Source organism: Arvicola amphibius, chromosome 4 (genome assembly GCF_903992535.2).
Source record: "Arvicola amphibius chromosome 4, mArvAmp1.2, whole genome shotgun sequence".
Lineage (NCBI taxonomy): Eukaryota > Metazoa > Chordata > Mammalia > Rodentia > Cricetidae > Arvicola > Arvicola amphibius.
In genome coordinates, this window is record NC_052050.1 from 100,813,304 (window position 1) to 100,840,926 (window position 27,623).

At 43.9% G+C, this 27,623-nt stretch overlaps 1 protein-coding gene across 2 annotated transcripts in view; it reads left to right on the forward strand.

Moving 5' to 3' along the window:
• Shisa9 (shisa family member 9) overlaps positions 1 to 9,929 on the forward strand; it is a 294,553-nt gene extending 284,624 nt beyond the window's left edge. For both annotated transcript variants that reach the window (XM_038328916.1, XM_038328917.1), the window contains one exon: positions 9,550 to 9,929. In XM_038328916.1, the coding sequence (XP_038184844.1) occupies positions 9,550 to 9,929 (380 nt within the window). The remainder of the gene's footprint in view (positions 1 to 9,549) is intronic.
• Positions 9,930 to 27,623: the final 17,694 nt, after the last annotated feature.

The following is a 27,623-nucleotide window of genomic DNA, read 5'->3' on the forward strand; positions in this document are numbered from 1 at the left end:
ATTACATCTCAGCAGGATCAGGGCTGGGACCAGACAGGGACATAAGGACTTAACTCTGAATCACTGGAGATGCCAGTTGCAAATGTAAGCCCAGGGCTGCCACCCCTAAGGATCTGGGCCTGTTAGTGTGTGTCTGTGGGGAAGGCTCCCAGCACGTTCTTCCTTTCGAGTGCCTTCTGAGTATTTGTTTATGCCACTGTGTCTAATACCAACCCCCAAATGCAAACACATAATCGGTGCCTCAGAGCACCAATTTTCACATGCCATCATTTTTCCAGGATGCATTTCCCCTTGTAATTCAGCAATTTTTACTATAAGCCCTGAGAAATGCAACTATTACCACAGTCAGTTTTAGATCATTTTCATTACTGAATAAAACAGCCCCCTTAGCTGTGTCTCTCCAAATCCCATCCCTAGGCAACCAACACATGTATCTTTGATGTTCCTCGTGGTAGTTAAAGCCATATCACAGCTGAAAGAACATGTGTGTAGTGGGGGGGGGAGCTCACATATTGTTTCCTGCTCTGCAGCTTATGGGCTGGGGGGGGGGGGGAGTGACTTGACAGCCAGAACGCCCCATTTCCTCTGTTTACCTACCACACAGAAAGAGCCATGCTGCCTTGTTTGTCCAATGGCTTTAAAGTGATCCAGGAAATGAAGGTCGAAAGCATTATCTAGCCATATTAGGTACTCAAAAAATCGTAGCTACTTCTTTCTCCCAAGAGATAGCTATGCCAGGTGTGTTCACACCTATGAGCCCAGCACTCTGGAAACTCAGGGAGGAGAATCCTAAGTTTCAGACTAGCCTGATCTACATAGTGAGACAATCTCTTAATGAAAGCATAAAAGTAAATAAGGAAGAAAGAAATAAAAGGAGGAAAAAGGGAAGAAAGCAAAGGTCTCTAGGTGACAATTGTTCTTCTGAGGACTGTTATAGGAGGCATGGGACAAAAGTCACTGTTTAATTTGGTTACATCTTCATTGGATGTAACAATGAAGCCTGCACAGCCTGCTGTCCACACTGGTAAAATGCTCACCCAAAGGCAGCCCGAAGACATTACTTCGTGATATCCTAGCTTTGGCAATTTCCTGATTTCAGTTATTGTTTTGGTATCAAGCAGCAGAATACAGAGCAGGAGGAACGGAGGTGATAAGAGGAGAAACTTTTTTTTAATAAAGCTCAAATCCCACCCTCCCCTCCATTCTGCCCCTTTGAAAGCACAGGGCAGCACCCGAGCTTGGGTGTCTGAGAGAGACCCCACAGGCATGAGATGAGCCCGTGGAAAGAGTTTTCTGGCTTTCATAAAACACCATCACATCAAGTCTGCAATAACAGTTTACTGGTTTAAAAGTGTGCCACTCTGAGTCCGAGCCAGCCAGACCCATACACTGAAGCGCCAACTTCTGTGGTGCTCTCAGCTCGCAGTCGATACTCAGCATAAATGCTGATAACTGCGCATTACTAAACAAAGACAGGCAAAGCACCCGGGAAAATCTTGTCCTTTTCTTAAAACTGCTGAAACAAAACAGGATGGAGAAGTAGGAAAGCAGTGAGAGGTGGACAGGTCTGTCATCCACACACAGATGCCAGGAGGGGCAGTGGGGGGTCCACCTTGGAAACTCGGGGTTCCTCTTAGAAGTGACTGCCTCGCACCGTGTCTGTTATCTGTCACCATGCAACACTGTGTAAGGAGAGGATCAGACCTCAGAGCTCAGAACTCACCGGGCTCAGCATCCATTCTGAGGAGAACTCTTTGCATCAGTGACTTACATGAGGTGGGAGTTTCTTCTGATCTCAGCTGAGTTCACCCACACAGTGGGGTGGCTAGACACTGGCTCATCTAGATCACTTCATTTTGTTTTTGTTTTCTTCTGGAATGATAGAAGCTGCTCAGCTCCACAAGTCTCGTCTCAATGAGGGAGCTGAGGCAAGTTCCAGTGCTGATGGAACCAGAGAGCAAGGAAACCCAGCAAGCCCTCTTCCCACCTCCACCTTGGCTGTGCATATTGTTAGTCTTGGGGATGAACTCAGGGCCCAGTGGTAGAGAAGCAAACAAGAACTTTTCTTTCCAGGTTGATTCCTTTCTCTTTTCTTTCTTTCTGGAGGAGTTTAATGTCACAAGGAGAAAAATAACTGATACAAAGAAGAGCAAAAATTCCTTGATACCTTCAACTACCACAACACCCGAAGCCTCACGGGTGGACTTTAGCTCCTCCAAGAAGAGGTAGTAAATTAGAAGGAGGTCGGTGCAGGGGGTAGGAGGAGCCTTTCCCTTCTGTTGCTTTAGTTGAAGCTCACGCATGTACCTTTCACAACGTGGAGTAGGTCGGAAGACAAACTACATCGTGGGTTTTTGAGAAGAGCTATCTGTGTAGCAGCAATGCCAGACCCAGGAAGGCAGTGAATGGACACAGCCCTCTCTGAGTGGCATTGTGTCAGAGGCTCTGTGGTTAGCCCTGGCTGGAGTCCGGCCCATACGCCTTTGTTCAGCATCCCTGCAGGAAGCAGGAGACTGCCCAGCCAGCCAGTCTGAGGGAAGCAACAAAAGGCCCAGGGATGCAGAGGACCAGCAGTTACAATAAAACATTTGTGGTGGTCTGCAGAGCTTTGATGTAAAGCCCAAGCCAGGCAGGACCTTCTCCAGCAAAGGCAGCGAGACCTCCCGCCAGGGCCTCCAGGGTTAAGGAATCCGAATGTCACTTTCTGTTTCTGGTTTTGTTTTGTTTTGTTTTTTCCTCTCATAGAGGCTTGCTGCAAAAATGACAGGGTGCTCCATGGAAAAAGCATCATTAGCACCTGGCTCAAATGCAATCCCCTCTCCTCCCAAGGCCCTGACCCAAGTAAACTGCTAACTGACCCTGAAGATAGTCTTCTTATCTCCCTCCACCTTGGCCCTGCTAAGAAGCCCTTAGACAGATCACGCCTCCTCTGCCTTTCCTGCTCCTGCCTGCTGAGAGGACTGTGGAACCTGGACAGCTTCCCAGAATGCATTTCAAAGGACTGGAGGATGCCAAAAACAACCTGAACTGCCCACTTTGCCTCTTACTTTTAATTTAGCTTGCGAAGGAGGAAGATAAAAGGCAGAGACCCAGAAATCATTTCTATAGAAGTTCAAGTAAATATTGCTTACCATTACTGGAAGACTCTACAAATACAGTGGCGTAAGAGAAAGATGTGTTTCTCTGCCATGTGGCCCCAAGGGGTCAACAGGGACCCGGGTTTCCACCACCCCTGCAACTTTAGCATAGCCATACTGTCACAGGGCAATGTCACTCGGCTTTCTCCTGCTGTGACAAAATACCTGAGGGGTATCTTAAACTGAGGAAGGGTTTATTTTTGTTGCAGATGTCTTGTTCATGGCTTTTTGGCCCTGTAGCTTTGGACCTGTGACACTACTTGTATCCTGGTGGGTGGAAGGGTGTCAGGGTCCTAATTCTACTTCCTAAAATTTCCACTGTCTCTCAATAGTGCCATCAGCTGGTTAGAATTTTTATTGCTTAGACAAAGTACCTGAATTCATACTTTCAGTCTACCAGGGAGGAAGTGGTAAGCGGGGGTGGGGGAAGGAGGAGGGAACTACCTAGTTTTATCTTAGCCCTCCCAGATTCAGTACTGCAGTCCTGTGCTGTGGCTTTCACAGCTCCACGTGGGACGCACGAGCTACAGTTTGACCCCTTGACTTAGAAAGTGCCAGCTGTGCAAGAGGCCCTGGGTCTGAGAAACAGCAGTGGGAACAGGTGCGCTCTGCCTCGTATTCTAGCGAACAGGACAAGAAAAGGCTCAGAAGGAAAAGGTCATATAGCAAAACGGATGATGGCATGATGGGCGTAACAGAGGGATATGCGGGGAAGTGCTCCTCCTGGATATACGAGGAGACCCTTAGGAAGGAAGCTTTGGTCAGGGGCTGGAAAATGAACTTTACCTAGCAGAAGTAGGAGTGAGGTTCAAGGGCTTGTGATATACTTCTGTATTCTAGAACAGAAAGGAATCTATGTATCCTGAGTAGAATAGTGCTTCCTGAGATCATGTCTTCTCAGGCTGTGAACATGTTCAAGGAAGATCGTTGTAAATGCCACCAGATTAGAATAAAGGCACAGTAGATTAATGTGGAACATAACAGAATGACTGATACCATACAAGAAATACATCTGGAAACACACAAGCACACACACATGGGGGGCGGGGGAGGGAGAGAAAGTAGCTCACACACACAGAGAAGGGGGGAGGGAGAGAGGGAGAGGGAGAGATTGGCCAGAAATTATGAGACAATGGATGGCCCAAATTGCCAGCAACCAACAGACACTACAAAAGGCAAACCTTTGAGAAGAAGTGTGGTTCTGCCACCATGGTAACTACACATTTCTAGAACTAAGGGCCATGTCTCTTGTCTAAAGCCAGTCAGTTTGTGGTACCCTGTTGCAGCATCCTGTGATGGGTTCCCATCAGTATGGAACAGAGGCGTGTGCACAAAGACCAAGAGCTCAGTCGTGCACATTTGGGGGCTCTGTAAAGAATGCGGGCCCTGTGTTAAATGTAATCGGAAGATTAACTGCTATATTTTATTGTATTATTGATCCAAAGACAGAGATAGGCAGGGGCTGGTGAAAACTCTGGCTGAGGCTTTGCTTTCCAGGTAAACTCATGAATATCACCAGGTGAGAATAAGCTGTAAGAAGCCAACCTGGGGATTCCTGTGGCCCGAGGAAAGGAGGTAGGTGAGAGACCTTACACTGAGACCCTCAGATGTGCTGCTTGTCTCAGGAACTGGCTCCCCAGATGCAGAGTTCGCCTCACCTGCACCTGCATGGTGTCTGCTGCTAATTGCAAGAGAGACAGATGGAGGAAGGTACAGTTGTATTTTATTGCCCCAGCTCCTTCAAGGTAATTAGGCTCATTGGAAAGAAAGCACCTTTTTCTTTCTTTCCCCTCTTTTTCAGATATAGAGAAAATCAAATCAGAGGGTTCTAGTGTTGCTGAATGGCTGGCCATGGCATCTGTTTCTTGCTCAGCTTGTCAGCCATCTGTCTAGGAGGTAGCAGGGCTGATTAGGTTAATATATTTGCTAATGGGGCTTATAAGACCGCTCAGTGAATCTGCTGTTTCCTTCACTAGGTGACATTAAAATAGGGAGACACATGCAGTGCGTCAGGTAAGCAGCCTCTCATCTCACTCCACAAGGAAGGGGCCAGAATACTGTAGGAGGTGGGAACTTCATGAACACTGCATTACCAGAAGGGTGGTTCACCCCACGGGCCTCCGATAACCTTTTTGTGGTTGAAATCATCTTTAAAACATCCTTTGGAGGTGTCTGTTCTACCCCAGGTACTAAAACTACGTCTGTAATTCACTTCTTTAAAACTCCTCAGAGTCTCATGGAGGGATTCGGTCAGCCACATCAACGGGCATGGATGAGACAATCTTGCCTATGGGACATTAGATGACAGTGGTTTAATTTTGCTTTCTTCCCTACCAACTGGGCGTTTCAGTTTCCTAAAGCTGCCATGCTCCTTGCTCCCACAGGATGTTGCAGCCGTGTGGCTATGTATCAGCTATCAAGTGCCACATAACACTCAGCATTGCCACCACTTATAGGGATCATGATTCTGAGTCTGGATGTTCTAGGTCGGACTTAGCCAGGCTGGCTGTAGCTGTGTTGTTCAGGAGGATGCTCTCACTGGATATCTGGTCCCTGGAAGGTTGTTGGCTGCGTTGAATGTGAGTAGCAAGCCTGTGGGTTTCTTATCCTTTAAGGATAGGAAGCCGGGCTTCACAAGGAAGGGCTTCAAGCAGCTGTTCCCAGAACTGCTGCAGTCTAGTTAAAGCAAGCGATAAAGCGGGCCCTGTTCTAGGTATGCAGAAATAGACGTTATCTCCTGATAGGAAGAACTGCAGAGGACTCTGGCCCGTCTTGAGACACAGTGAAGATTCACTCCTCGCCTCTGCATGCCAGCTTAAAGAAAACTTCTTATGGAAGTTGCCCTGACCATGACTCATTTTCTGTATATTCTTTCGCGGAGTAACTGAGCTCTTGACCAACATGGGAGTAGATTGGTTTGATAGATGTTCACTTCATGCCCCATAGGTAGGCTGGTGCAGAGTAAATGCTCAATAAATACATATTGATTAGAATTCTGTGCTACTCTAGTCAGGCAAGAAGTAGGTAAAATATTGTATTGAGAAGTTATATTGTGCTCTAGGGATTACTGTGTGTAATATATATATATATATATATATATATATATATATATATATATATTGAATATGCTTTGCTCCTCATAATAAGTTTGACAGTGTTTAATCACAGTTTAATGTTGTCCCGTTTCAGCCTAAGTAAATGGGTATAAGGTGTTTTTAGTGGCATCTCCATGGTCTTTCTGATTTCAGATTCCACACACATTCTTTTTATCTGCTTTATACTTTCTAAGGTGTTTCCAATACCAGATTCACCAAGAGACCAGTTCAGGTTGGGTATGGAGGAAGCTGCAGGGTTCTGCCCATCTTCTCTGACAGCCCAAGGCTCAAATGTCCCCATGTTTACTCCTCTTTCTAGTTTTCTGAGAAGTCCTTGCCTCTTTCATAATTCGTTTCTTTCCATTTGTGAAAATGGGAGCTTTTGAACCATGAGTAGACCTTGGGCTAGTCTAATGTCTGAGAAGTAAGCACCCACAAACAAGCATGCAAGGTCATGGCCAGGTACATAATGAAGGTAAGTGAGATTCTCAGCAAGAGAAGACTGGGAGAGGAGAGGAAAGGGAATTTTTCCATCACACTTTTGACCAGATGTGTTCCTCTGTGATCTATGGTGTTTTGCTTATACATTCACCACTGAACAATGTCTGTGTCCAATATTTGCCAGAGCCCAAGCTTCCCTGCATTCTGAAAGGGAAGACAGAACTCAGACCTGGCCTGGCCTTTGTGGAGGTTTAGCGAGCAAGATAAGCAACAGTGAACCGAGTATGGAGCCGCTGTAGAGTGGGGGCAATGACAAGCACCTTGGAAGAACATACTGTGGAAGGATCCTATCCAGAGGTTTCTCCAGAGGGAGAGGTCAAGGAGACCAGCAGAGTGCTGGGAAGCCATTGCCTGTTGGTTCTCTATAGGAGCTACCTATAGCACTGTGATAGTTTGCTCCTGGAGTTCTCAAGCCCAGCCTTGGGTTTGGATTGCTTGTGTGGATTTAAAGACAAAGGGTGCCTCGGTTGGTCTTCCAGAGATTCTGATTAAACCTGTTTAGAGATGGCTCTGGGTACCTTACTATTTGTCTCCTTGATCCCATGTAGCTGCTTTTGTTGCCAGGATTGAGCTACTAGCTGTGGGTAACCTCATTCGGGTCATTTCATGTGTTTGGATCGGTCAGTTTCCTAGTTTGTGTAGCAGAGCCCATGTACAGAAGCCCAAAAGCTCATCTTTTGTATGGGAAGATGAAGTGTGGAGAGAACGTAGAGCTGTGGTTCCCAAACATCTGTAGCTTCACACAGAATGCTTTGGGACGTCAGCTGTTAGCAGCAGAGGCAAATGAACAACAAATACGTCCTAGTGAGATGCAATTTCAAACGTGCATTATTAAGAAATGAATCTGAAGTCATAAAGAATCTTATAAATAAAAAATTACAAGATAAAATAAAAGGAAATTAAAAAGGGGGAACCATCAGATTATCAGATAAAAAGGATCTAAATAAATAAGGCCCCACCTCTAGGTTAAGAGCTACAGGTAATAAATGGCTTCTGAGGAAGGGATGATTCCCCTGACTGGTTAGCCACCCAGTCCCAAGAACATGCACATATCAGCAACACTAAGGGAATTCATCAGATTGTGCATACACACACACACACACACACACACACACACACACACCATATAGGTAGAAATAATAATAATAATTGAAGAAGATGGAATTTAAAGGGAGAAATGGTGTATGGGGGAGGGTTTAAATGAGGTAAATATAGTACTTTTTAAGAAATTCTAAAAAATAAATGAAAAAACAAAGACAGGCAAAGAGGAGAGGAAAAATAGATCATTCGATAAAGGACCGGGTAAGGTGGAGCAGTGGAAGCTGGCTCAAGTCTTCATAGTTGGTAGAAGCAAGGCCTCAACAGCACTGCACTCTGGAGAAACAGTCTGCATCAGGTGAGCCAGATCAGGAGTCTGACAACCTTACAGGGCTGAGCAGTACGTGTTTCAGGTTCCTCAGCCACTGACTGTCTGACACAATCATTCAGCCACACCAGAGCCACAGGCACTAGGTAAGTGGGTGTGGTTTTATTTACAAGAAAACATTACTTAGAATAACAGATGGTATCTAACTTCAGTGGTGCCCAGGGAGCCACCGTTTGCTACTTTCTGACACAGATTAAGAAAATGTGTTTTGGAATTAATCTTAATTCGAAAGATTTAAATAAAAATATTTTCATTTCGGCTTTATTTATAAGAGCACAACATTGACACAGTTTAACTTTTCAACAATAAAGGGGTTCATTTTGACAGCCAACGAAATAACATGTAGTCTTTAAGATGTTGCTTGGTAGTAAGTTATGGCAAACTGGGGTGCTCCATAGACCATCAGAGGAGGGATTAAAGCAATTTGGACAATAGCGCTGGCCAAGACAGAAGCACCAAAAGTATTCACTACACACCAAACCACTTAACCATCCACACAACACCGTGGAACACGTGTTTTGTTCGTGTTTATTATGAGTACTTTCCTCATGCAGAAGTGGAAGGCGGTAGAATTTAAGTAACACAGCCAAAGTTACACTTCATGCTGATGGCAGAACCTGGATTTGAGCACGGTCCTAGTTAAAACTTAAAGCAAAAACAAAAGCAATTATACCAACCAGTAATAATCCAGGAGAAGGGCAAGGAAATGGCTCAGTTGGTGATGTGTTTTCTGTACAAGTGGGGGCGCCTGAGTTTGAAACTTTGAAATCACATTTAAAGTCAGTTTAGTGGCTGCTCTCATAATCCCAGTGCTGGGAAAACCGAAACGGGGAATTCCCGAGGTTCCTTGACTGGCCGTCTGGCATTGTCTATGAGTTCTGGTGAAAATGAGAGATCCTGCCTCTAAAAACGAGACGGAGAGTAATTCAGAAGACATCTGAAGTTGATGCTCATCCTCAAGCATCCAACACGTCCGAACAAAGTCTGGAAGAGGCCGCATGAAGATGCATCCATCCCCTCGCTGCTGCTGCTGCTCTTGAGTGGTAGATAATACACATATTTCTCAACATGTCCATTGTTTTCTTTAGCGAAGATTATTATTTTAATGATGAAGTAACAACACTTGAATGTCAGAAAATCCAAGGTTAGGGGCAAGTGGTGTGGAACTGCGGTGGAAGAAGTGTTGAATTAGAGTGTTCTAGATGTGTTTAATTGGGTTTGCGTTTCTCTTGTTCCTGATCTGGACCATGAGAAGGGCGTGGTGCCACGATTTGCCTCTGTCTTGTTCCAGGTGGAGTCCCGATGTGTCTTGTTTGGATGTCAAACTGACCAGTCTAACTCCCTAACTATCTCTTCTCTCTCCCCTCCATTTGCCCACCCCACTGTGCAGCTGACAAGGTCAATGATGACTTCTACACCAAGCGAAGGCACCTGGCGGAGCTGGCTGCCAAGGGAAATCTCCCTCTGCACCCTGTAAGAGTGGAAGATGAGACCAGGGCCTTCAGCCCGGAGCACGGGCCTGCCCAGCAGAATGGACAGAAGTCTCGCACTAACAAGATGCCCCCTCATCCCCTGGCCTACAACTCGACTGCCAACTTTAAGACCTGGGACCCCAGTGACCAGTCTCTCCGGCGACAGGCTTATGGCAACAAGGGCAAGCTTGGCATAGCTGAGTCCGGCTCTTGCGACCCCTTAGGAACTCGCACCCAGCATTTCCCGCCCACACAGCCATACTTCATCACCAACAGCAAAACAGAAGTGACTGTCTGAGCTTTCACTTCAGGGAATACCCTGGAGACCACACTCAACGGAGAGAGACAAAAAATACCATCCCACCTACACCTTCCTGGTCTTGCCCAACCCCCCAGCAGACACACACACTCCGTTCTACAGGAACCAACCACAGACCTACTCGTGATACGGAATCCTGCTTTTCCTGGGTCACGCCTAATACACTCCAACACGCAGCTGTGGGAGACCGAAGCATGGACATTCAGCAATACAGCAGAGGGGGAACGTTCAGCTTCAGGCCTAAATTGTGGGGGCTCATTTTCCTTTTCTCCCTAGCTGGAGACTGAAATCCATTATCTAAGTAGCACAACTTAGGCAAACTGCCCATGGAGTTCCCTCCATCCCCCAGGTCTGTCTTGCCGGTAACAGGAAGAGAGTGGGTACACGGGCAGGGGTGGCTTCAGAGTGCTTGGGGAGGAATTTGTTCAGGTCACAAGCATTTCCTGGTCCCTGCAAACACAGAGGAGGGGTGAGGGCGACCCTAAGCATTACGCTGATGGAATATCGCATACCTTCAAAGCTGAAAGCAAAGTCCTCACAAAGTAAATAGTCACTAAGCCCACCATCCTGACGAAGGGAAGAACATTCTAGAGAACTCCCTGAAAGACGGCGATGTTGGGAGGGATGGGCTTTATATGATGGCCAGACAGTCCAGAAATACTAAGAAATGAACTTCTAAAGTGAGTCGTAAAATAAACAAAGTGTTAATTTTATCCAGGGGTAGAAAACTTGCAGTTGGAGAGTAAAAGGAGGTGCGATGGGGACTAAGAAGCCTCCACTTCCTGGTGTTTCTCCTTCACCTCCAAGGCCTGGAACAATGACAAAATTGTCCACTATGAACCGTCTGTCCCCAATGTCCTTTCCCCTTCAGCGTGTCGCTGCCGCTGCTGCCAAGCTTCACCTGCTTTGGAGTGAAACGTCGTAAGTGTGGGTGGTGCCTTCAGTGTGTCGCTGTTGTTCAAGTGATGATCTTGTTCCTAAGTGCACCCTCTGTCCTCAGCCTCCTCCCTCCTGTTTCTCCTACAGTAGTGGTGTTACATCTTCCCTTTGTGGGAGAGCCCAGCCAATTAATACTCTGAAGGGCCTGCTACAACGTCGGGGATACCTAAGGACACTCCCAGAATTTCCACAATCCCACCAGATGACCTTGGGAGGTATTCTGTGCCATCTTTTCCTCCCTAGACTCCCCCAAAGTTGCTTTCCAGATTGGTTCCTAGAGCCAACAGCTATTGGGTCCCAAGAAGGAGGGTCCTGCTGAAAGTCCTTCGTTTAGCGCAAGTGCAGACAGGTGCATGGAGAAGCAAGAGCATTTTGTTTAAAGAGGAAAATCTTCAAATAAATCCTGAAGGTCTTAGCTAATTGACAGGAACCTTCCAAAGACTCACAGCCTATTTATTTATGTATTTATGTATTTATTTATTTATTTATTTATTTATTTACTTACTTACTTATTTATTTATTGGTGTGTGTAAAAATCTAGGTGACAGTGAGTTGGAGTATTCCATGTGATGCTCTGCCTCTTGAATCTCTCTGATATCACAACATCAGCACATCCAAATATTATTTTCCTTGTTTCAAGCAAGTATGAAGAGCCTGGCAATGCCTTTGATCTATCTGGGGCTCTTTCCCATCTGAAGCATGAGGAAGCTGGCCTAAATCAAGCCTTTTCAGTTTTTTTTAAAAAATAAAACTCTGTTCTTATTTATAGAAGAAATTCTGCTAGAGCAAACTCTTGATTCCACTAGAAGAGGTGCAGAGAAGAACAACACAGAGGTCAGAGGTCAGAACAGATGTTGAGTTCCCAGCCCCCTCCATGGGGGAGTACAAACTTATGGGGTACATATATCTCTTTGACATGAGTTAGCTCTACCCTTGAAACACATCAGCATCTGGAGATTACCATCACAGTATCGGTATCTAAGTGGATTCGCTTTTAATCCATGCTATTTTCAAAGGGAAACATCTTTCTTCATCACATCTAGAACACCAGCATCAATGACCGTGAATAGACAGTAAGCATTATGGATGCTTACAGATGAAATTCTAGTGAAGGTCTGGTCTGGTCTCTTTTCCCTCAAAAAGACATTAGTGTTGTTAAATATGCTGGTACCCAATAGAGAGTTCCCTTGAGATAACTGAATGAAAGGGAAAGCAGATAAAAAGAAAATCTTTTTAAAAGTTGGTGTTAAATATGCTACCTCCATGACGTACAATTTGCATGTACTAGTGACATATTTCAAGAACCGCTGGGCTGACCTGCCGAAGAGAGATGCTTCCAGGTCACGTTCTGCAGTCCTTCCTCCGTCCAGCCCATGCTCCCCTGTATCCAATTCTAATTTAAGCATCTTTATTGATTTCTAGTCTATAGTATTCTATTTCTTGCTTTCTTCTTTTTGGAGTAGACTTTATCCAATGAGCTTGGCTCCTAGGTCTGCAGCTGTAATTTTGACTTCAAAGATGCGGTTTTCCCAGTAAGATGTAGCATGTTCTTCCCAAGTGATGCGGGCTGTGGACAACTCACAAAACACCTGTCTCATGACTTCCCATTTGACTTTGGGAGAGGAACCGGGGAGGGACAATTAGGCAGAGCGGATCTGTTTATTTTTTTGACTTCCTCTTGGGAGGGTAGATAGACCTTCTGATATTTAGAAGGAACATGACCTATAGGACAATTGATGGCTGCCATGTGACAGTGCTCCTGTGGACAACCCGGGGGGTAAACAGAAGAGAAAAATGTGATTACAAAATGGTTCTCTCCTCCATTCATGTGACCCCTGATTTCTATCCATGGAACTAGAGTCTGGTTTTCCTTCACCTTCCTGGAGTGTCTCAGCCTCCATCCTCCTTGGGCTCTGCCTGGAATTTCATCTAACCTCCCCCAGTTTTTTTTTTGTGTAAATGGAGCTTATTTTATGTGCAGAAATTTTAGTAACCGTATGTTCTGCAAGTAACCCTGTGTCAACACTTGTCACACTGCAGAGTTTATGATACAATAACACTTCCTACAATGAAGAAAAAAACATTTGTTTGTTTTCTAAGAATGTTTATTTGTAAACATATGTATTCACTATATTAATATGAATTTCTTACCTGGCAATAAACTGATTATATGTGATGCTCTGGGTGTTTCCTCATCCTTATCAAAACCCACAGACGACTATGAGTTTCCAGGCATCAACGAACCTTTGAGACTCACAGAGTTGATCCTCACAGGGAGCTGAGGCTCCTAGCTGTCAGCAACTTAGACATGATTTCCAGACATATTGCTTTGTCTTCTTGGTAAGTATGCACACGTCAACACTCACACTGAGTCCTTAATGTGGCATTGCTGGGCCTCTTCATCGTCACCAAATTTATATTCATGGGAAAGAACCGGCTGAGCTTCAGACTTTGCGTCTACTAGTAAGCAGGGTGTTGTAGGAGTGACTACTGACAGGATGGGATAAGGCTCCCCCTCCCCCATTTGTTAAACTGTACTTCCTGTCTGGCTCCTGTCGACTTTGAGCAGAAAGCTGTTAGAGTACAGCTCCTCTAGAAACACTGAAAGAAAGCAATTCACTTCGGTGAAGGTGGGCTGGCAAGACAGCTCAGCGGGAAAAGGTGCTTGTTGCGAAACTTGCGTGGCAGGAGAGAACTGTCTCCTCCACAAATACCCTCTGCCATGTGTTCAATGCTCCATATACATGCATATAATAAAATTGAAAAACTAATATCTTGGGAGGCGATAGAGGAGATGACATGGAAACTAGCAAGTTGAGCCTTAAGGTTATAGGTAAATATGTTTTCACTTATATTGGTTTTATTCTTACTTAAAAATGAGCATATAATGTATCCAGATAGCCTGATGGCATCTGGGGACAGAGTGTGCTGTTTGTGGTTCTCCCAACCCCATCTCTCTGCCCCACTGCCCTCCTTGCAGCTCTCAGCCTCCCATATCTTTTCCTGTGTTCACTCTATGTTGTCCCCATCCTTCATCACCACCCGATCTTCCCCTCACACATGTGTGCACATGTGTGCAGAAGGTGCAGTCTTTGTCTTTCTTTGTGTGGTCACCTTGTGTATGGTGTACTCTCAAGATCCATGTGATCTCCTGAAAATTCATGATTTCATATTTACTTACAGCTGAGTAATACTCCATCAGTTTTATGTTGCTCATTTTAATTATCAATTTATCTTTTAATGGTACTTAGGGAGTGGTTCCATTTCCTTGCTTTCATGAATATAAACTCTATAAGAAGGTATTGCCAGGTGTGGTGGTGGTGTGTTTTAAAGCCAGCACTCAGGAGTCAGATCTCTAAGTTTGAGGCCAGTCTGGTCTATAGTGAGTTCTACATCAGACAGGACTAGACAGTGAGTTCCTATCTCTAAAGGAAGAAGCGTTAAGTACACAGTCTCAGAATTACCCTATCCAAGTCTGATTTGTATCATGCATTAACTAACTCCAGGGACTTCCCATGAGGAAACAGTCCTAGGCTGGCGAGTGCAAGAACAGAGATATTTTACTGTGAGAGATGGAGCAGAGATGCATCAATTGACAACCAGAAACCAGTAGTTGTGAACCAACTTCAACCTGTGCAAAGATGTCAGAGTTGGGCAAGAAATCACTGTGGCTGCTCATGTCCAGAGACTGGTGGTCCTTCCGAAATAGCACGTCCAAGCTGGGATGTTCAGAAAAGCTCTTCTGATCAAGCAATGGGGAATGTCAGGGGCCTTACCCTGATTTGGAGATTTCCCCACCGGCCTGAGGGTTACTTGGTGAAATAGAGATTCGAACTTGAAAGCTCTTCTTTGCTTGCTCTGCCAGCAGTTCCCACCTGTGATCATGTGATCAATGAGGGAGCTGGAGAAGCAAGTTGGTTCCTAAGTGCTCCTGCAGAGGGTAGATGAAGTGGGGGTGAGTTAGGGCCGCCAGGGCTCAGAACCCTCAAGGCAGCTGCTCAGGGTGGGACTTGAGCAGTAGCACACTGGCTGTCTCACCTCTGTGACTCTCCCTAAGACTTCAGGATCTAGAGGGAATGGAATGACACCCTGCCCACCCAGAGAGGGAGCCTCTGCAGCCTGCTTTGGCTTTATGTCCAGCACTGGAAGGTTCTGTCTTATAATAAACAGACCTGGTGCACAATGCTAGCGACTCTAACACTTCACTGTTCCCAGACCTGGGAAGTCACTTTCTTTGTGAGTCTATTAGGAAGTCTGGGTTGATCTTCAGCCTTTTCATCTCACCTGACTGGAGCTCCCTGCATACCACTGTGATAGGGGAACCGCCAGCTAACAGATTGAAGGCCTGCACACCATTGTGATAGAAGAACCTCCAGCCAACAGACTGAAGGCCTGCACACCATTGTGATAGAAGAACCTCCAGCCAACAGACTGAAGGCCTGCACACCATTGTGATAGGGGAACTACCAGCCAACAGACTGAAGGCCTGCACACCATTGTGATAGAAAACCTCCAGCCAACAGACTGAAGCCTGCATACCACTGTGATAGGGGAACTGCCAGCCAACAGACTGAAGGCCTGTGTACCACTGTGATAGGGGAACTGCCAGCCAACAGACTGAAGGCCTGCATACCACTGTGATAGGGGAACCGCCAGTGAACAGATCGAAGCCCTTCTCACTTTGATTTTCTCTGCAACACTGAAATGTTGCTTCATGTCCTGAACTTGTACTCCCCAGCGTTTGAGCACTTGTTAGGTACTTGGCTCCCAACCAGCTGTGGACTCAGACAGACAGACCCTCCTCTCCTGTCCCTTCATTTCCTCTCTTCTTTCTTCAGAGTCTCTGGCTTTATACTTGGAATCTTCCTATGTTTGCTTTCTAAGCATTAGAATTTCAGGTGTGCACCACCAGGTCTGGTTGGAGACCTAACTATTGGTGCTTTTGTTGCCTTAGGGTATCTGGTAAAGCCTATAGATTCCTTGCTCAGACACAAAATGTATAGAATTCCAAAGGTAATTATCTTGCAATATAGTTATGAAAATATTTTGAACTTCCACATTTTTGTGATGTAAGAATGTATGTATTTTCAGTAATGTGCTTAAAACAGAAAGCATCGTGGTCAGTTTCTAAGTCATGACAGCACAATCTCTTATTCCATCAAAGGTTTATTTCATGTGTATATATGTATTTGTCTGCATGTATGTATGTATATGCATTATGTGTGTTCCTGGTTCCAACAAAGGCCAAAGAGGGCACCATATCGCTTGAAACTGGCATTACAAGTGTTTGTGTGCCACCATGTGGATAATGGGACTGAATCCAGGTCCTATGCAGGAGCATCAAGGGCTCTTTTTAAAAATCTTTTATTTTATTCATTTTACATTCCAACCACAGTAGTCGTCCCTGCCCCCGCTTTCCCCGTACTACACCTCCCATCCACACCTCCCAAAGGGTAAGGCCTCCCATGAGGAATCAACAAAGACTGGCTTATTGAGTTGAGGCAGGACCAATCCCCCCACCCCTGGCATCAAGGCTGAGCAAGCCATCCCACCATAGGGAATGGGTTCCAAAGAGCCAGCTCAGGTACTCCTAGGCCTAGATCCTTGTGTGACAAGTACCCCTAACCACTGAGCCATCTCTCCAAGCCCTGAGTATTCAGTTTATGCTTTCTGTTGCAGCAGTGATTTAATTCTCCCAGTGACACATCCCACTGGTATCACTTGGGAAATTTACTAAATTTCTTCCTCTCTTTCCTTTCGACACAAGGTTTTTCCTGTAGCTTTGGGGCCTGTTCTAGAACTAACTTTTGCAGACCAGGCTGGTCTCAAACTCACAGAGATCTGCTGACTTCTGTCTCTGGAGTGCTGGGATTAAAGGCGTGCACCACCACTGCCCATCGAGAAACACACTAAATCTCAATTAGAGCCTTGCAAAAACAATGCTCTCCCCATTTAAGTTCACAAGCCCCCCAAATTCTACCTAAGTATCTCCCAAGGATCTTAGACTGGCAGATTTAGGAGAAACAGAAGTACCCCTATCCCCAGGCTTCCATAGTGTTCCCTTAGAATAGAGATAGCAATATAATTACTACTGGCTGTTATTGAAAAGAAAAATAATAATGATATTAGCTCAGGGCTTGACACTTAGCAAAGAAATACTTAGGCATTTTTGCTATCATTATAATTATTTCATTACATGTTTCCTTTACCCTATGAAATAGTATTTTGTTATCTTCCATTCATAGAAAAAAATCACAAAGGACCAGAAATGTAAAACTTGCTCAGGGAAAAAAACAGCTTATCAGTGATTGAGTTAGTTGACATTTGATTCTTTCCAATTCATCCTCAACCTCTTGGCCATATAACAAGCAGGTCAATTTTGTAAAAAAAAAAAAGTAATTGTTTTAAATGTCCTCATTACTCTCCAGAATGAAGCCAGCTAGGTGCTGGAGTAGACAGCGAGATACATCTGACGAAGACAGTTGAAGGCGTCAGAGCTCAGCAGTTATGTACTTGTTTAAAGCAAAGTTAAGTAAGTGCTATTCAATCTAGTGCTTACAGGATCCCAACTACAAAGACCCAGAAATGGAAAGACTCTGTTTGTAAACCCAAATTATATCAGTAATATTTCACACAAAACTGTAGCCTTCCTTATAGATCCAGCCTCTGTCTGGGAAGATAGTCATAATTTCAATATTGGAAATAATGGCAATGCTTATCACCAGTTGAGTATTTATCAAACAACAGGTTCTGAATTAGGCACGATACATATATTGCTTCATTTCTTCATCTTGACAGAGCTCTAAATAAGGGTTTTAAAACCATGTTTGAGATGTAAAAAAATCAAGTCTCAGTGAAGTCAAATGATTCATTCATGACCACACATTAGGTGAGTATCAGGTTTGGAAGTCAGACTGGGCTTTTTGATTCCCAAGAAATTCTACTGCTGTGCTCCATTTAATTCTTGCATGATTCACACTTAGACTTGCTTCTTCTCCTGTTCAACTGTAAGTGGATCAAGGTGGTTCCAAGGAAGCACAGCTCAGAGAAAAGAGTGGTCCTCTGGACAAGGCTATGTGCACCTTCATGTCCACTCTCCCTTCACAGATGACCAACAAAAACAACATGGTGCTTACAATCCCAAAGTGTCTGAGTGGGGACAGAAGCAGGACAACAGGAGGAGTTTGGGACAAACTGGAAACTAAGAACCTTAAGTTTCTTTCTGATTCGGCCTCAAACTCTTGATCATAAACCATGTTGTGTCATTAAAAAATATATATCAAATGTCTCTGAAATGAGTTCAGAAATGTACTAGAGTAGATAACAAATGATAGCCCCTGTCCTCCATCTCTCTGTGAGAAGAATGAGAATATGTGTTTTTCAGACTTTTTGGTGCTGGAACATAGTATCTGAAAATGATTTCAGAGGTTCCAGTTCATCATGCCAGGGAAGATGTCATGGCATGGCTTATGTCATGGCCACCAGAAAGGAGAAAGGAAACTGGGGTAGGATGAGGAGGAGGTAGAAAAATGAGGGAGGAGGAAGGGAAAGAAAAAGGAGAAGAGGAAGAAGAGAAAGAGAAAGATGGGGTAGAAGAGGAAAGAAACCTCTGATATTGGACTGTCTCTTTTTCCTTCATTTCTATCTGAGTTCCTAGACTACAGGATGGTACCAACCATATTAAGACAGATCTTGACTCTTTCATCAATTCCCATTGCTCATATTGAGAGGTATGCTTTACTAATCTCATAGGCACATCTTAATCCCGTCAAGTTGATGGTCAAGACTAATGAACACAGTGGAGGAAACTGGGAGTTTCAGGAATGATTTGAGCTCCAATCAACATTAAAAAAAATCAAAGTGTTATTATGACAATGAACTAGGAGAATCTACACAAGTATACAAGCTTAGATAACCAGGCCTAGGGTTTATAAAAACACCGTGTTCTTTGGTTTTGGATAAGACAATGAGGAAGCTTGGTGTGGCCTTTTCCTCTCTTTGTCTGCCAACAACAGCTTGATAAAGACCAGAATATTACTTTTGTATAGCTTGTTAGATATAATTTCATACAATGTTTTTAAAAAAAAAACAGAAAGAAAATCAATTCTTACTTAGTGAATGTGGCTTGTTTGGAAGAAAGAAAGAACTCTTTTCTGATTTAGAAGTCTATAGATAATAAAATAGTAATTAATGAGGTGCATAGTGGCTGAGAACTCCTGGGTTACTTTTATTTTGCATACCACACAATTCTCCCTAAACTTACCAATTCTAAAAATTAACTTATATTAATATATATGTATACATATTACATGTACACATTATATGTATACATATATATTAATATAAATTATACACACACACACAATTCTCGATACACTCATCCCCCAGCCATCCTTATCCATCTCACCCCACCCCTGCCATATCTCCTTTCACTTTTATGCCCTTTTTGTTTCTGTTTGGTTGTGAACCAGGGAGTCTGTTGGGATTTCCTACATGACATGGGTGTGAATCTACCTATAGGAGCATGGATAAATCAACGGTAGCTGCAGCAATGATGACGGTAACGTCCTCTTTCAGAAACCTGTAGCTCCTTAGCAGGGCTGGGCCCTGTATAGGTCGCTCTTCTGTCTGTGGTTTAACAGCCCAGTCTTGGGCAAACTATGTGAGCTCACGGCGCCACGTCATGTTCATCAAACACTGCTTCATGGTTCTCCTCTCTGCTGTGTGAGCTCACGGGCACCAGGACCATGCCATGATCATGGTGCGCACATCAGACACTGCTTCATGGCCTCCTCTCTGCTGTGTGAGCTCACGGGCACCATGACCGCACCATGCCCATCAGATACTGCCCATGGCCTCCTCCTCACTGTCAAGCTTTTACATTCTTTCTGACCTGTTCAGTGATGTCCACTGCGCCCTGGAGAGACTGACATGGGTGTCGTGTTTCAGGTTGAACACACAGCTAACACTTAAACCCCAGACATTATTTGCTATGTTGCCTGACATACACAGAAGAGAAGAAGTTTCTTTGACCAGGGCTGAAGATAGGACTAGATTGTGGGTATAAAACTAAAACAGAGTCAGCTTGACAACATGTCTACATACGACCACAAAGTACCAAAATCACCCCAAGTGCCTGTATCTTCAGCACTAAGCCTTGGACCAGGTCTGCAGTACTAAACATGAACTCCCTTCTGTGGAGTGGGCCTCAGAGCCAGTCAGATATCATTGGTTACTTCCACAACACTTCTGACACGATTTTACCAGAAGGCGCATCTTGCCCAGCAAGTTGGTATTGTAGCATTAAACATTCAAAACTGAGAAGGCCCTTGCAGATTTTTCTCCCCCAGCTGTCTACATAGCAACTTCCCTCAGGAAAACTAGCCAGCATGGAGAAAGCTTCCAGCCCATGCTTGGTATTGTTCCTTTCTGTTCTGCAACCAAGGTGTGGTATCTTTATTAATAAGGTCTTGCCATCAGTTCTGGTAGACAACCAAGGGCAATACAAGGACCTCTACATAGCAACTGGTTCTGAAACTCCTGGAGGGAAAGGTAGAAAGTACAGTTTAATGGTCAGGCATAAGTGAGGACTCTGGTAGTACAGAAAATAAGAACAATTAAAAACGGCATCTCGTGAAAGTAAAATGTTCTGCACAGCAAAAATGCCTGGTAATCAGATGAAGAAGCAGCCCAGAGAAAGGGAAAACCTTTGCCAACTATACATCTGTCAGAGGATTAGCATCTTGGACATACAGAGAACTTAAAACAAACAAACAAAATCAAGAAAAGAAATACCAATTAAAAATGTGCTAGGGAACTGAACAAAAGTCCTGAAGAGAATAGATACAAGTGACTAGTAACCACTTCAGAAACTGCTCAGCATTCTTTGTCATAAGAAAAACGAGATTCTACCACACCCAAGTCAGCATGGCTTACACTGAGGATGCCAATGACAGCAAAGGCTGGTGGGGACATGGGAAACAGAGACTCTCATACACTGCCAGAGGGAGTGTGAACTAAGGCAGCCTCTCTGAAATTCACCAGCTGCACCACTCCTGGGTGCATACCCAAGGGTGTCATATCCTACCGCAGACATAATTTCATATCCACCTTCATTGCTGCTCTATTCACAGAGGATAGAAAACGGAACTAGCCTAGATGCCAATCCACTGCTGAGTGACTGGAATAAATGGGGATTCTAAACATAATAAAATTTTATTCAGTAACAAAGAAAGCCAAAACAATTTGAAACTTATAGGAAAGTAAATGGAACTAGCAATATTACAATGAATAGGAAGCCCAGGCCAGAAAGCCGAACACCGCGTGCTCTTTCCCATAGGTACATCGTAGTTTCAAGTCTTTAGCTTGCTTGATGAGCTTGAAATGTTTGTAGAAACTTGAGCAAAGAGCTGTGGGCAGAGTTGAAGGGTGTGGAAGAGAGCAGGAGGGGGATGGGAGTGGGAGAACACATGCAATGTGAGAGCAGGACGGGAATACTGAAAAGGCAAGATTAAAATATACCCGTAGGAAAAGAGGGGCTAGGGGAAGCAATAAAACTAAGAATGTATGGAGAAGTCATGTGAAAACCTACTACTTTATATGATAATTTAAAAACATTTTAGAAGAGTTTGAGCAGAGAGGCACATACGGGTGGATAATGCCAATCTCGGGAGTCACCACCAAAAGTTCTTCAAATGCCCTCAACATTCTTAATATAATTTAACAGGTACACCTGTTTTATCATCAAAATGGAAATTTTGAAATCTTAAAGAATCTTAAGAGTAAAAAACAAAAGAAAAAAGAAAATTCTTGTATTGAGATTTGGGGTATTTCCCTAGGAACTGTTTGCCAGGCAGGTCTCAAAGGTCCATAATACTATGCTTTTGTACAAACAACACATATGTTTTTATGGTGTCTGGGTTCAGAAGTCTGAATAAGGCTTGCTCTGTCCTGTGCAACAAAGTCTCTGGTGAAGTCCTGAGCCCATATGGGCAGGAGTTGAAGTTTCACCTGGAGCTCAGCAGGGAAAATATACTTCTAAGCTCTCAGAGTTGATGCTGGACTTCAGTTCTCCAGGGACTTCTGGGCTGACGGTGCCTAGATGACTTTTAGACAGAGGCTATCATCAATGTCTTGCCATGGTGGTATCTCCAGTATGGTGGCTTGGGAGATGGAGAGGGAAGGGAGAAGCAGTAAGAGATAGGGATGGATAGATAGATAGATAGATAGATAGATAGATAGATGATAGATAGATAGATAGATAGATAGATAGATAGATAAATATGAGTGAATGGATGGATGGGTGAGTGGGTGGTGGATGGATGAATAGATAGATGATAGATAGATGATAGATAGATAGATAGATAGATAGATAGATAGATAGATGATAGATAGATAGATAGATAGATAGATGATAGATAGATGATAGGTAGATAGATGATAGATAGATAGATAGATAGATAGATAGATAGATAGATAGATAGATAGATAGATAGATAGATAGATATAGAATAGAGAGAGAGATGGGTGGATGGATGGATGGATGGATAGATGGATACTCAGAATCAAGAGTCTACTAGTGAAACAGAAACCATCATCTGTTCAAGTGTAATGACAAGAGTGACATCCTTTTAACGTTGTCACAATGTATTGATAAGAAGTAAGTTGCTGAGGAAGAAAGGATCCCACAAGGCTCCGAAGATCAGATGCAGGAGCTACTCATAGGAACTTGGAGGCTGTCTGCCACACATAGTATCTAAGGCCCCTTCATTCCCAAAGCATGAACACATGCTTCATGTAGTTAGAACAGTAGCCAACCAGAAAACCTGGTACCAGACTTTAGTCCTTCATTTGCTCATTCCTTCATATGCTTCAGGCTCTGTTATTGGGTTGTAATAGAACCCACTCCTCAAGTTCTCTGCAGGAAACCTTCAGTATAGAATCTGAGTGATACAGATTTTTGAGTGCAGATCCAAAAAGGACATTATGTAGAAGCTGTGGCTACAGTTACAAATACTCTGCTTCTTGTCCTTCCCCTCTTCATGAAGATGGGAGCTATGTGGCTGTTTTTGGACACTTTGCCCCTCGAGAACTTGCAGCATGGTCCGTACGATGCTCTTTTCAACAACCAGGCCGTTTTGGTAAGTACATGTTAAAGATAACAGCACCTCAGTAGTGAAGTTTCTAAAGGACTTCATGGACATGCAGCTTCCATCTCCACCATTCCCACCACCCCCTGAGCTTCTGTGTGCAACATGTTCTGTGTGCAACATGTGTTCAGACCTGAGATTTTAAGAATAGTTAGAAGAGCCAGAATTCTCTTAGCAAAGAAAATTGTACCTGGCACATAAGAGTCACCCAGTAAACATTTCACTACCTCCATTAACATCACCATCTGTGATAAGATATTTAATGCTTTCTCTTCAACCCTCTCAGCACCTCTGACAGCATTAATAACTCCATTTTATGGATAAGAGAACCAAGAGGTCAAATGGCTTGGTCAAGGTCACAGGGCAGGTATTGGAGAGGTAATCTGAGTTTGGGATTGCCTGATGCTGCCACTTCCAAGCTCTTCACTTAACCCTCTCAATGTTGCTGGCTATACTTAGATTCCGTTATGGGAGAGAAAAAAACTTCGTAGGAGAAGAATGTCTTCATCGTCAGCCTGGCATCTCACTTATTTTCCTGTCAGATTTCAAATCCTTACTCACACAGTGTTGTACAGTTCAAAGAAAATGTTTCACATCAAGAAATGTCATGGTTGCTGAAGTAATTTTGTCACATCCTCTTGATGTTTTCCTCTTTGCCAGTCCAGAGGTTTCACTTGGATTCAAATTGTATAATGCCTCTTTGAAAATGGTTATAAAAAGGGCACCTCGTTTTTTAAAATCCCAACATCCAAACAGAGCATTCATTGTCTCCATCTTAAAATGCAAAAATTGAGAAGACTGAAGATGCAATTTAGGCTGCGCAGGTGCCTTATTTTCTGGTAATTTGAAGCTGCTTCTGATGCTCTTATTTTGTTTTCATGTTTTGAAGACCCTTTATCAAAGGCAGTTGAGCTGACTGTATGGGGATTCTGTGAGCGAGATGTCTGCAGAATTCTCAGGTTCAGCACACCCAGTGTCAACACAGCATAGGCTATGATGGGAAGCCTTTGTCCCCACTTTCATTTTTTTTGGAAGAATGCATTTTATGAGGCATCAATAGAACATGTAAAATGCAGAGAACATGTTTCTGCTCAAACCTCCTTGTTTAGTCCACAGGGTCTCCTCAGGGTTCTACAGGGACTGTGCACGACAGGAATCCCTTGGCTACCTACTTTTTTCTCCTCCTAAAAGTGGGGAACATGAGCATTGGTCATGGGAATGGGAAACAGAAAGATACATGACCTTGGATCTGAATGCCTTCTTTAAATTTCTAGGTGCCCAAACTGAGGTAAGCCACTGAGCCAATATTTTTCTCATCTCTAGAACACATGCAGTCACACCAATGAAGGGGAACCTCAGCCAATCACCTTGTTTGTGGGGTGTGTTTCCCTTAGGCTAAGATTTACTTATAAAACTTGTGGGTGTGCTTCCTGCTTCCTCTTTGTTTTTCCTGCACTCCTCGCTGGAACCCAGGCTTTGTAAGTCCCTCTTTCTTTCCTTTATTAAAGCTGAATATTTTATATTAAAGCTAGTCTGGTTAATTCAATCGACCGCCCGCCAGCACACCAACCTTTTGTTCTCTGAGGACTAGGAAGAAGACACAAAACAGCATATAATTGTGGTGGGTGTTCAACAAGTCAGGGCTGTTATTAATATTGAGCATCCATGTACCATTGATGCTGACCCACTGACAGTCAAGTTAATGGGGTAGGTTGGTTTTTGCCTTTCCCTTGTGCCAATGTTATCAGAAAGATGTAGATATGAGATTGCTTACTCACGGAAGGAAGATCTTGGGAGAAAAATGACTGCCAGGAAAGGAAGAATCTAAGCAGAGTCAGTTCTCAGGGAACACTCACAGTAGTGGCAGGGGATTGCTCTTCACAGTTTGCACAGAGTCTTGAGTTTCCATTCTTAAGCATTTGCCACCTATTAGTGAAAGAGACAGGAGAGTCAAAGGCCCTGAAGACTCAGCAACCGAAACAGTTAAAGGGATACAAAACCAGAAAAAGAGCGACATAGAGCAGGAAGATATGAGGACATCTAGGTGAAGCATGAGTCAGATGTTTGAGGGATGTTAGCGCTGGCTCGGTCCCAGAAGGGTAAGTTTTCCTTGATTCAGAAGTGCAAGAAATTTGGAGAATTTATCCATGAGAAGTGTATGTAGTGGGAAGCATGTAGGGTGTGGTCTTAGGACTGCTTAAAGTGCAGTCTCAGACCAATTACCCATTTCCTTATTTATTTGTTTGTTTTTCAGTATTAGAGATCAAAGCTGGAGGCTCGTGAATGCTAGACAAGAGCTCCACCAATTGAGCTACACCCACAGATCATTTCTTAGAACTTGTGTGTCTCAGTCAGTTTCCCGGGAGTGGATCTGAATACCACAGTTTGATCTGAATAACACAGTTTGGTATAGTACATATACTGGAGTCTTATTGGGCTTATGATTCTGAAGTTTGGAAAGTTCAAGGTGGTAGTACCTGTGTCTGGCAACAGCCTCTGTGTGGAGTCATAATGTGACTGATAGACATGCAAGCATGTATGAGAAAGACTACAGTCAAGAACATGGCCTGTTATCAGTAAACCAGTCCTATGATGATCCCTACAAGCCCTGTTGTGTAGAGTCCTCAGAATCGAAGTACCTAAGGATCCCACCCTTCACTATGATTACAATGGAAATCTAGTTCTAGGTCCCAGTTTTGGATGGGACACTCCAGCCATTAGCACTGTACCACTTTGGGTAACTGATTTAAATTTAGGTTTCTTTGTGTATAAAATAAGGATAACAATCCACTTTTTAAAAGCTTATCCCTAGATAGGGATATCTTTATGTTCATTGATTTATTTGAAAAAGATATAAAGAAAATTTGCTTTATGCCAGACTCGGGGCCAATCTTTGGTAGACCATGATGAGCCAGCCCTGCCTTCTAAGACTTGGGTACGACATGAGGGAGGGGCCACCAATTGCAGGCCCAGTGTCTTCCTTTGCATGTGCTCACTCGCTTCCTCTCAGTGTCTCCTTCCTTCCACACCCATTCAATCCTACTTCATTTCATTTTTGCATTTCTGGTTTGTCCCCTCCCATCCCCACAGCATACAGAACTAGTCTGGTGTACACAGAAATGCATCCAATCTCTGCACTGGAAAGCCCCTGCCTCTTCCTGAGGCTTCCCAAGCTCTCTTGAAGGTTGCACAGTTCATGAGGTTCTGGGGGCGTTCAGTTCAACTCCTACCCTTATCTGTGGTGGATGGTGACTTGGAGGTGATGGCAAACTTCCCAGAAGGGGGTGAAGGCGAAGGTGCAGATGGTAACCCTGGGAGAGAAGTCCTGGAAATGGCAGATCAGATTTATAGCTGTAATTACATCAGCTGTGGGGAGTGGGGGGTCTGTGCAACAGAGGGGAGAAGCGAATCACCTGCTGTGTTGCAGGTGAGTGGAGTTCCAAAAACATTAAGCTAGAGCCAGGAAGACATTCTTGGTTTTAATTCCAGCTCTGGGTCCAGTTGCATGACCCTGGACCTGTTCCCCTTGTTCATAGAGTTTAGAGGTGATTCTCATTGACAGGTTAGGACAGCTCTGGTCCTCTTCCCCAGGGACCCTGCCTCTGTGCATTCCTTCTTCCTTCTTCCATGTCTTCTTATCTTAGTTATGACACCAAGTAAATAGAAACCAATCTAGGATTTTTTGATCCCAGGATTCTAAGTCATGATTTGATTTGAGTTGGGAAAAATCTAAATCTAGAAAGCTGGAATCAGACTTGTTTGGCTAGAAAATTGAGGGCAGTTTCTGCAGATGGCGAGATGAACTTTACCAACTTGTTTAACGTGGCATGTCTTGGATTTGAATAGTATAATTTGAAAGCCCCAGGCATCTCTGTGCAGTGGGGTTCTTGGACCATGCCCCGTGTCACAGCAGGACTTCTTTTGAACCAGATGAAATGGATGATGTGAAAAACCTAAGAGATTTTCGAAGAAACAAACACAATTGTCCTTGTGTATTGTAGTATGACCTTTTCCTGGAGAGACATGGACTACAGTCTATTCACCCCAGACAGGACACCAACAGCAGACAAAGGAATGGACCTTCTAAGTCCAGCCTAGTGATCCAGTGTTATACTGAAGTTATGTGTAACAGTATGCATGAAAGCTATCTATAACTCTCGGGCAGCTGTATCATCAAAAACAAACCCAAAGAAACCAAAACCAAATTCCATCCCAGTAGGGGGCTGAGTTACAAACCTTAGAGCCCCCTCTGCAATTTGTAGGCAGCTCCTGAGAAAGTTTCCTCTGCTTTGCATAGAACCTCAGCAAGGGAACCCTTCCCTTGTAAATTCCATGAGCTTTCTGGCCTCCTAAGTCTCCTGAGCTTGAGTTTTATAAGACTTTTGCTTTTCTCTAGGAAGGAACATTTTCTATTTAGAGAGAAATGCTCAGAAATATTCCATACTTTTTTCCTGTCCTGATATATTTTGCCCCCTCCTCTATGATATTTTCTGAACTTTGGAAGGGGAGATACAAACTTACAGCCATTTATTGTTAGTTTGATTAGTTAGGAGCCTGCAAAGAAGCCACTACCCACTACTTATAT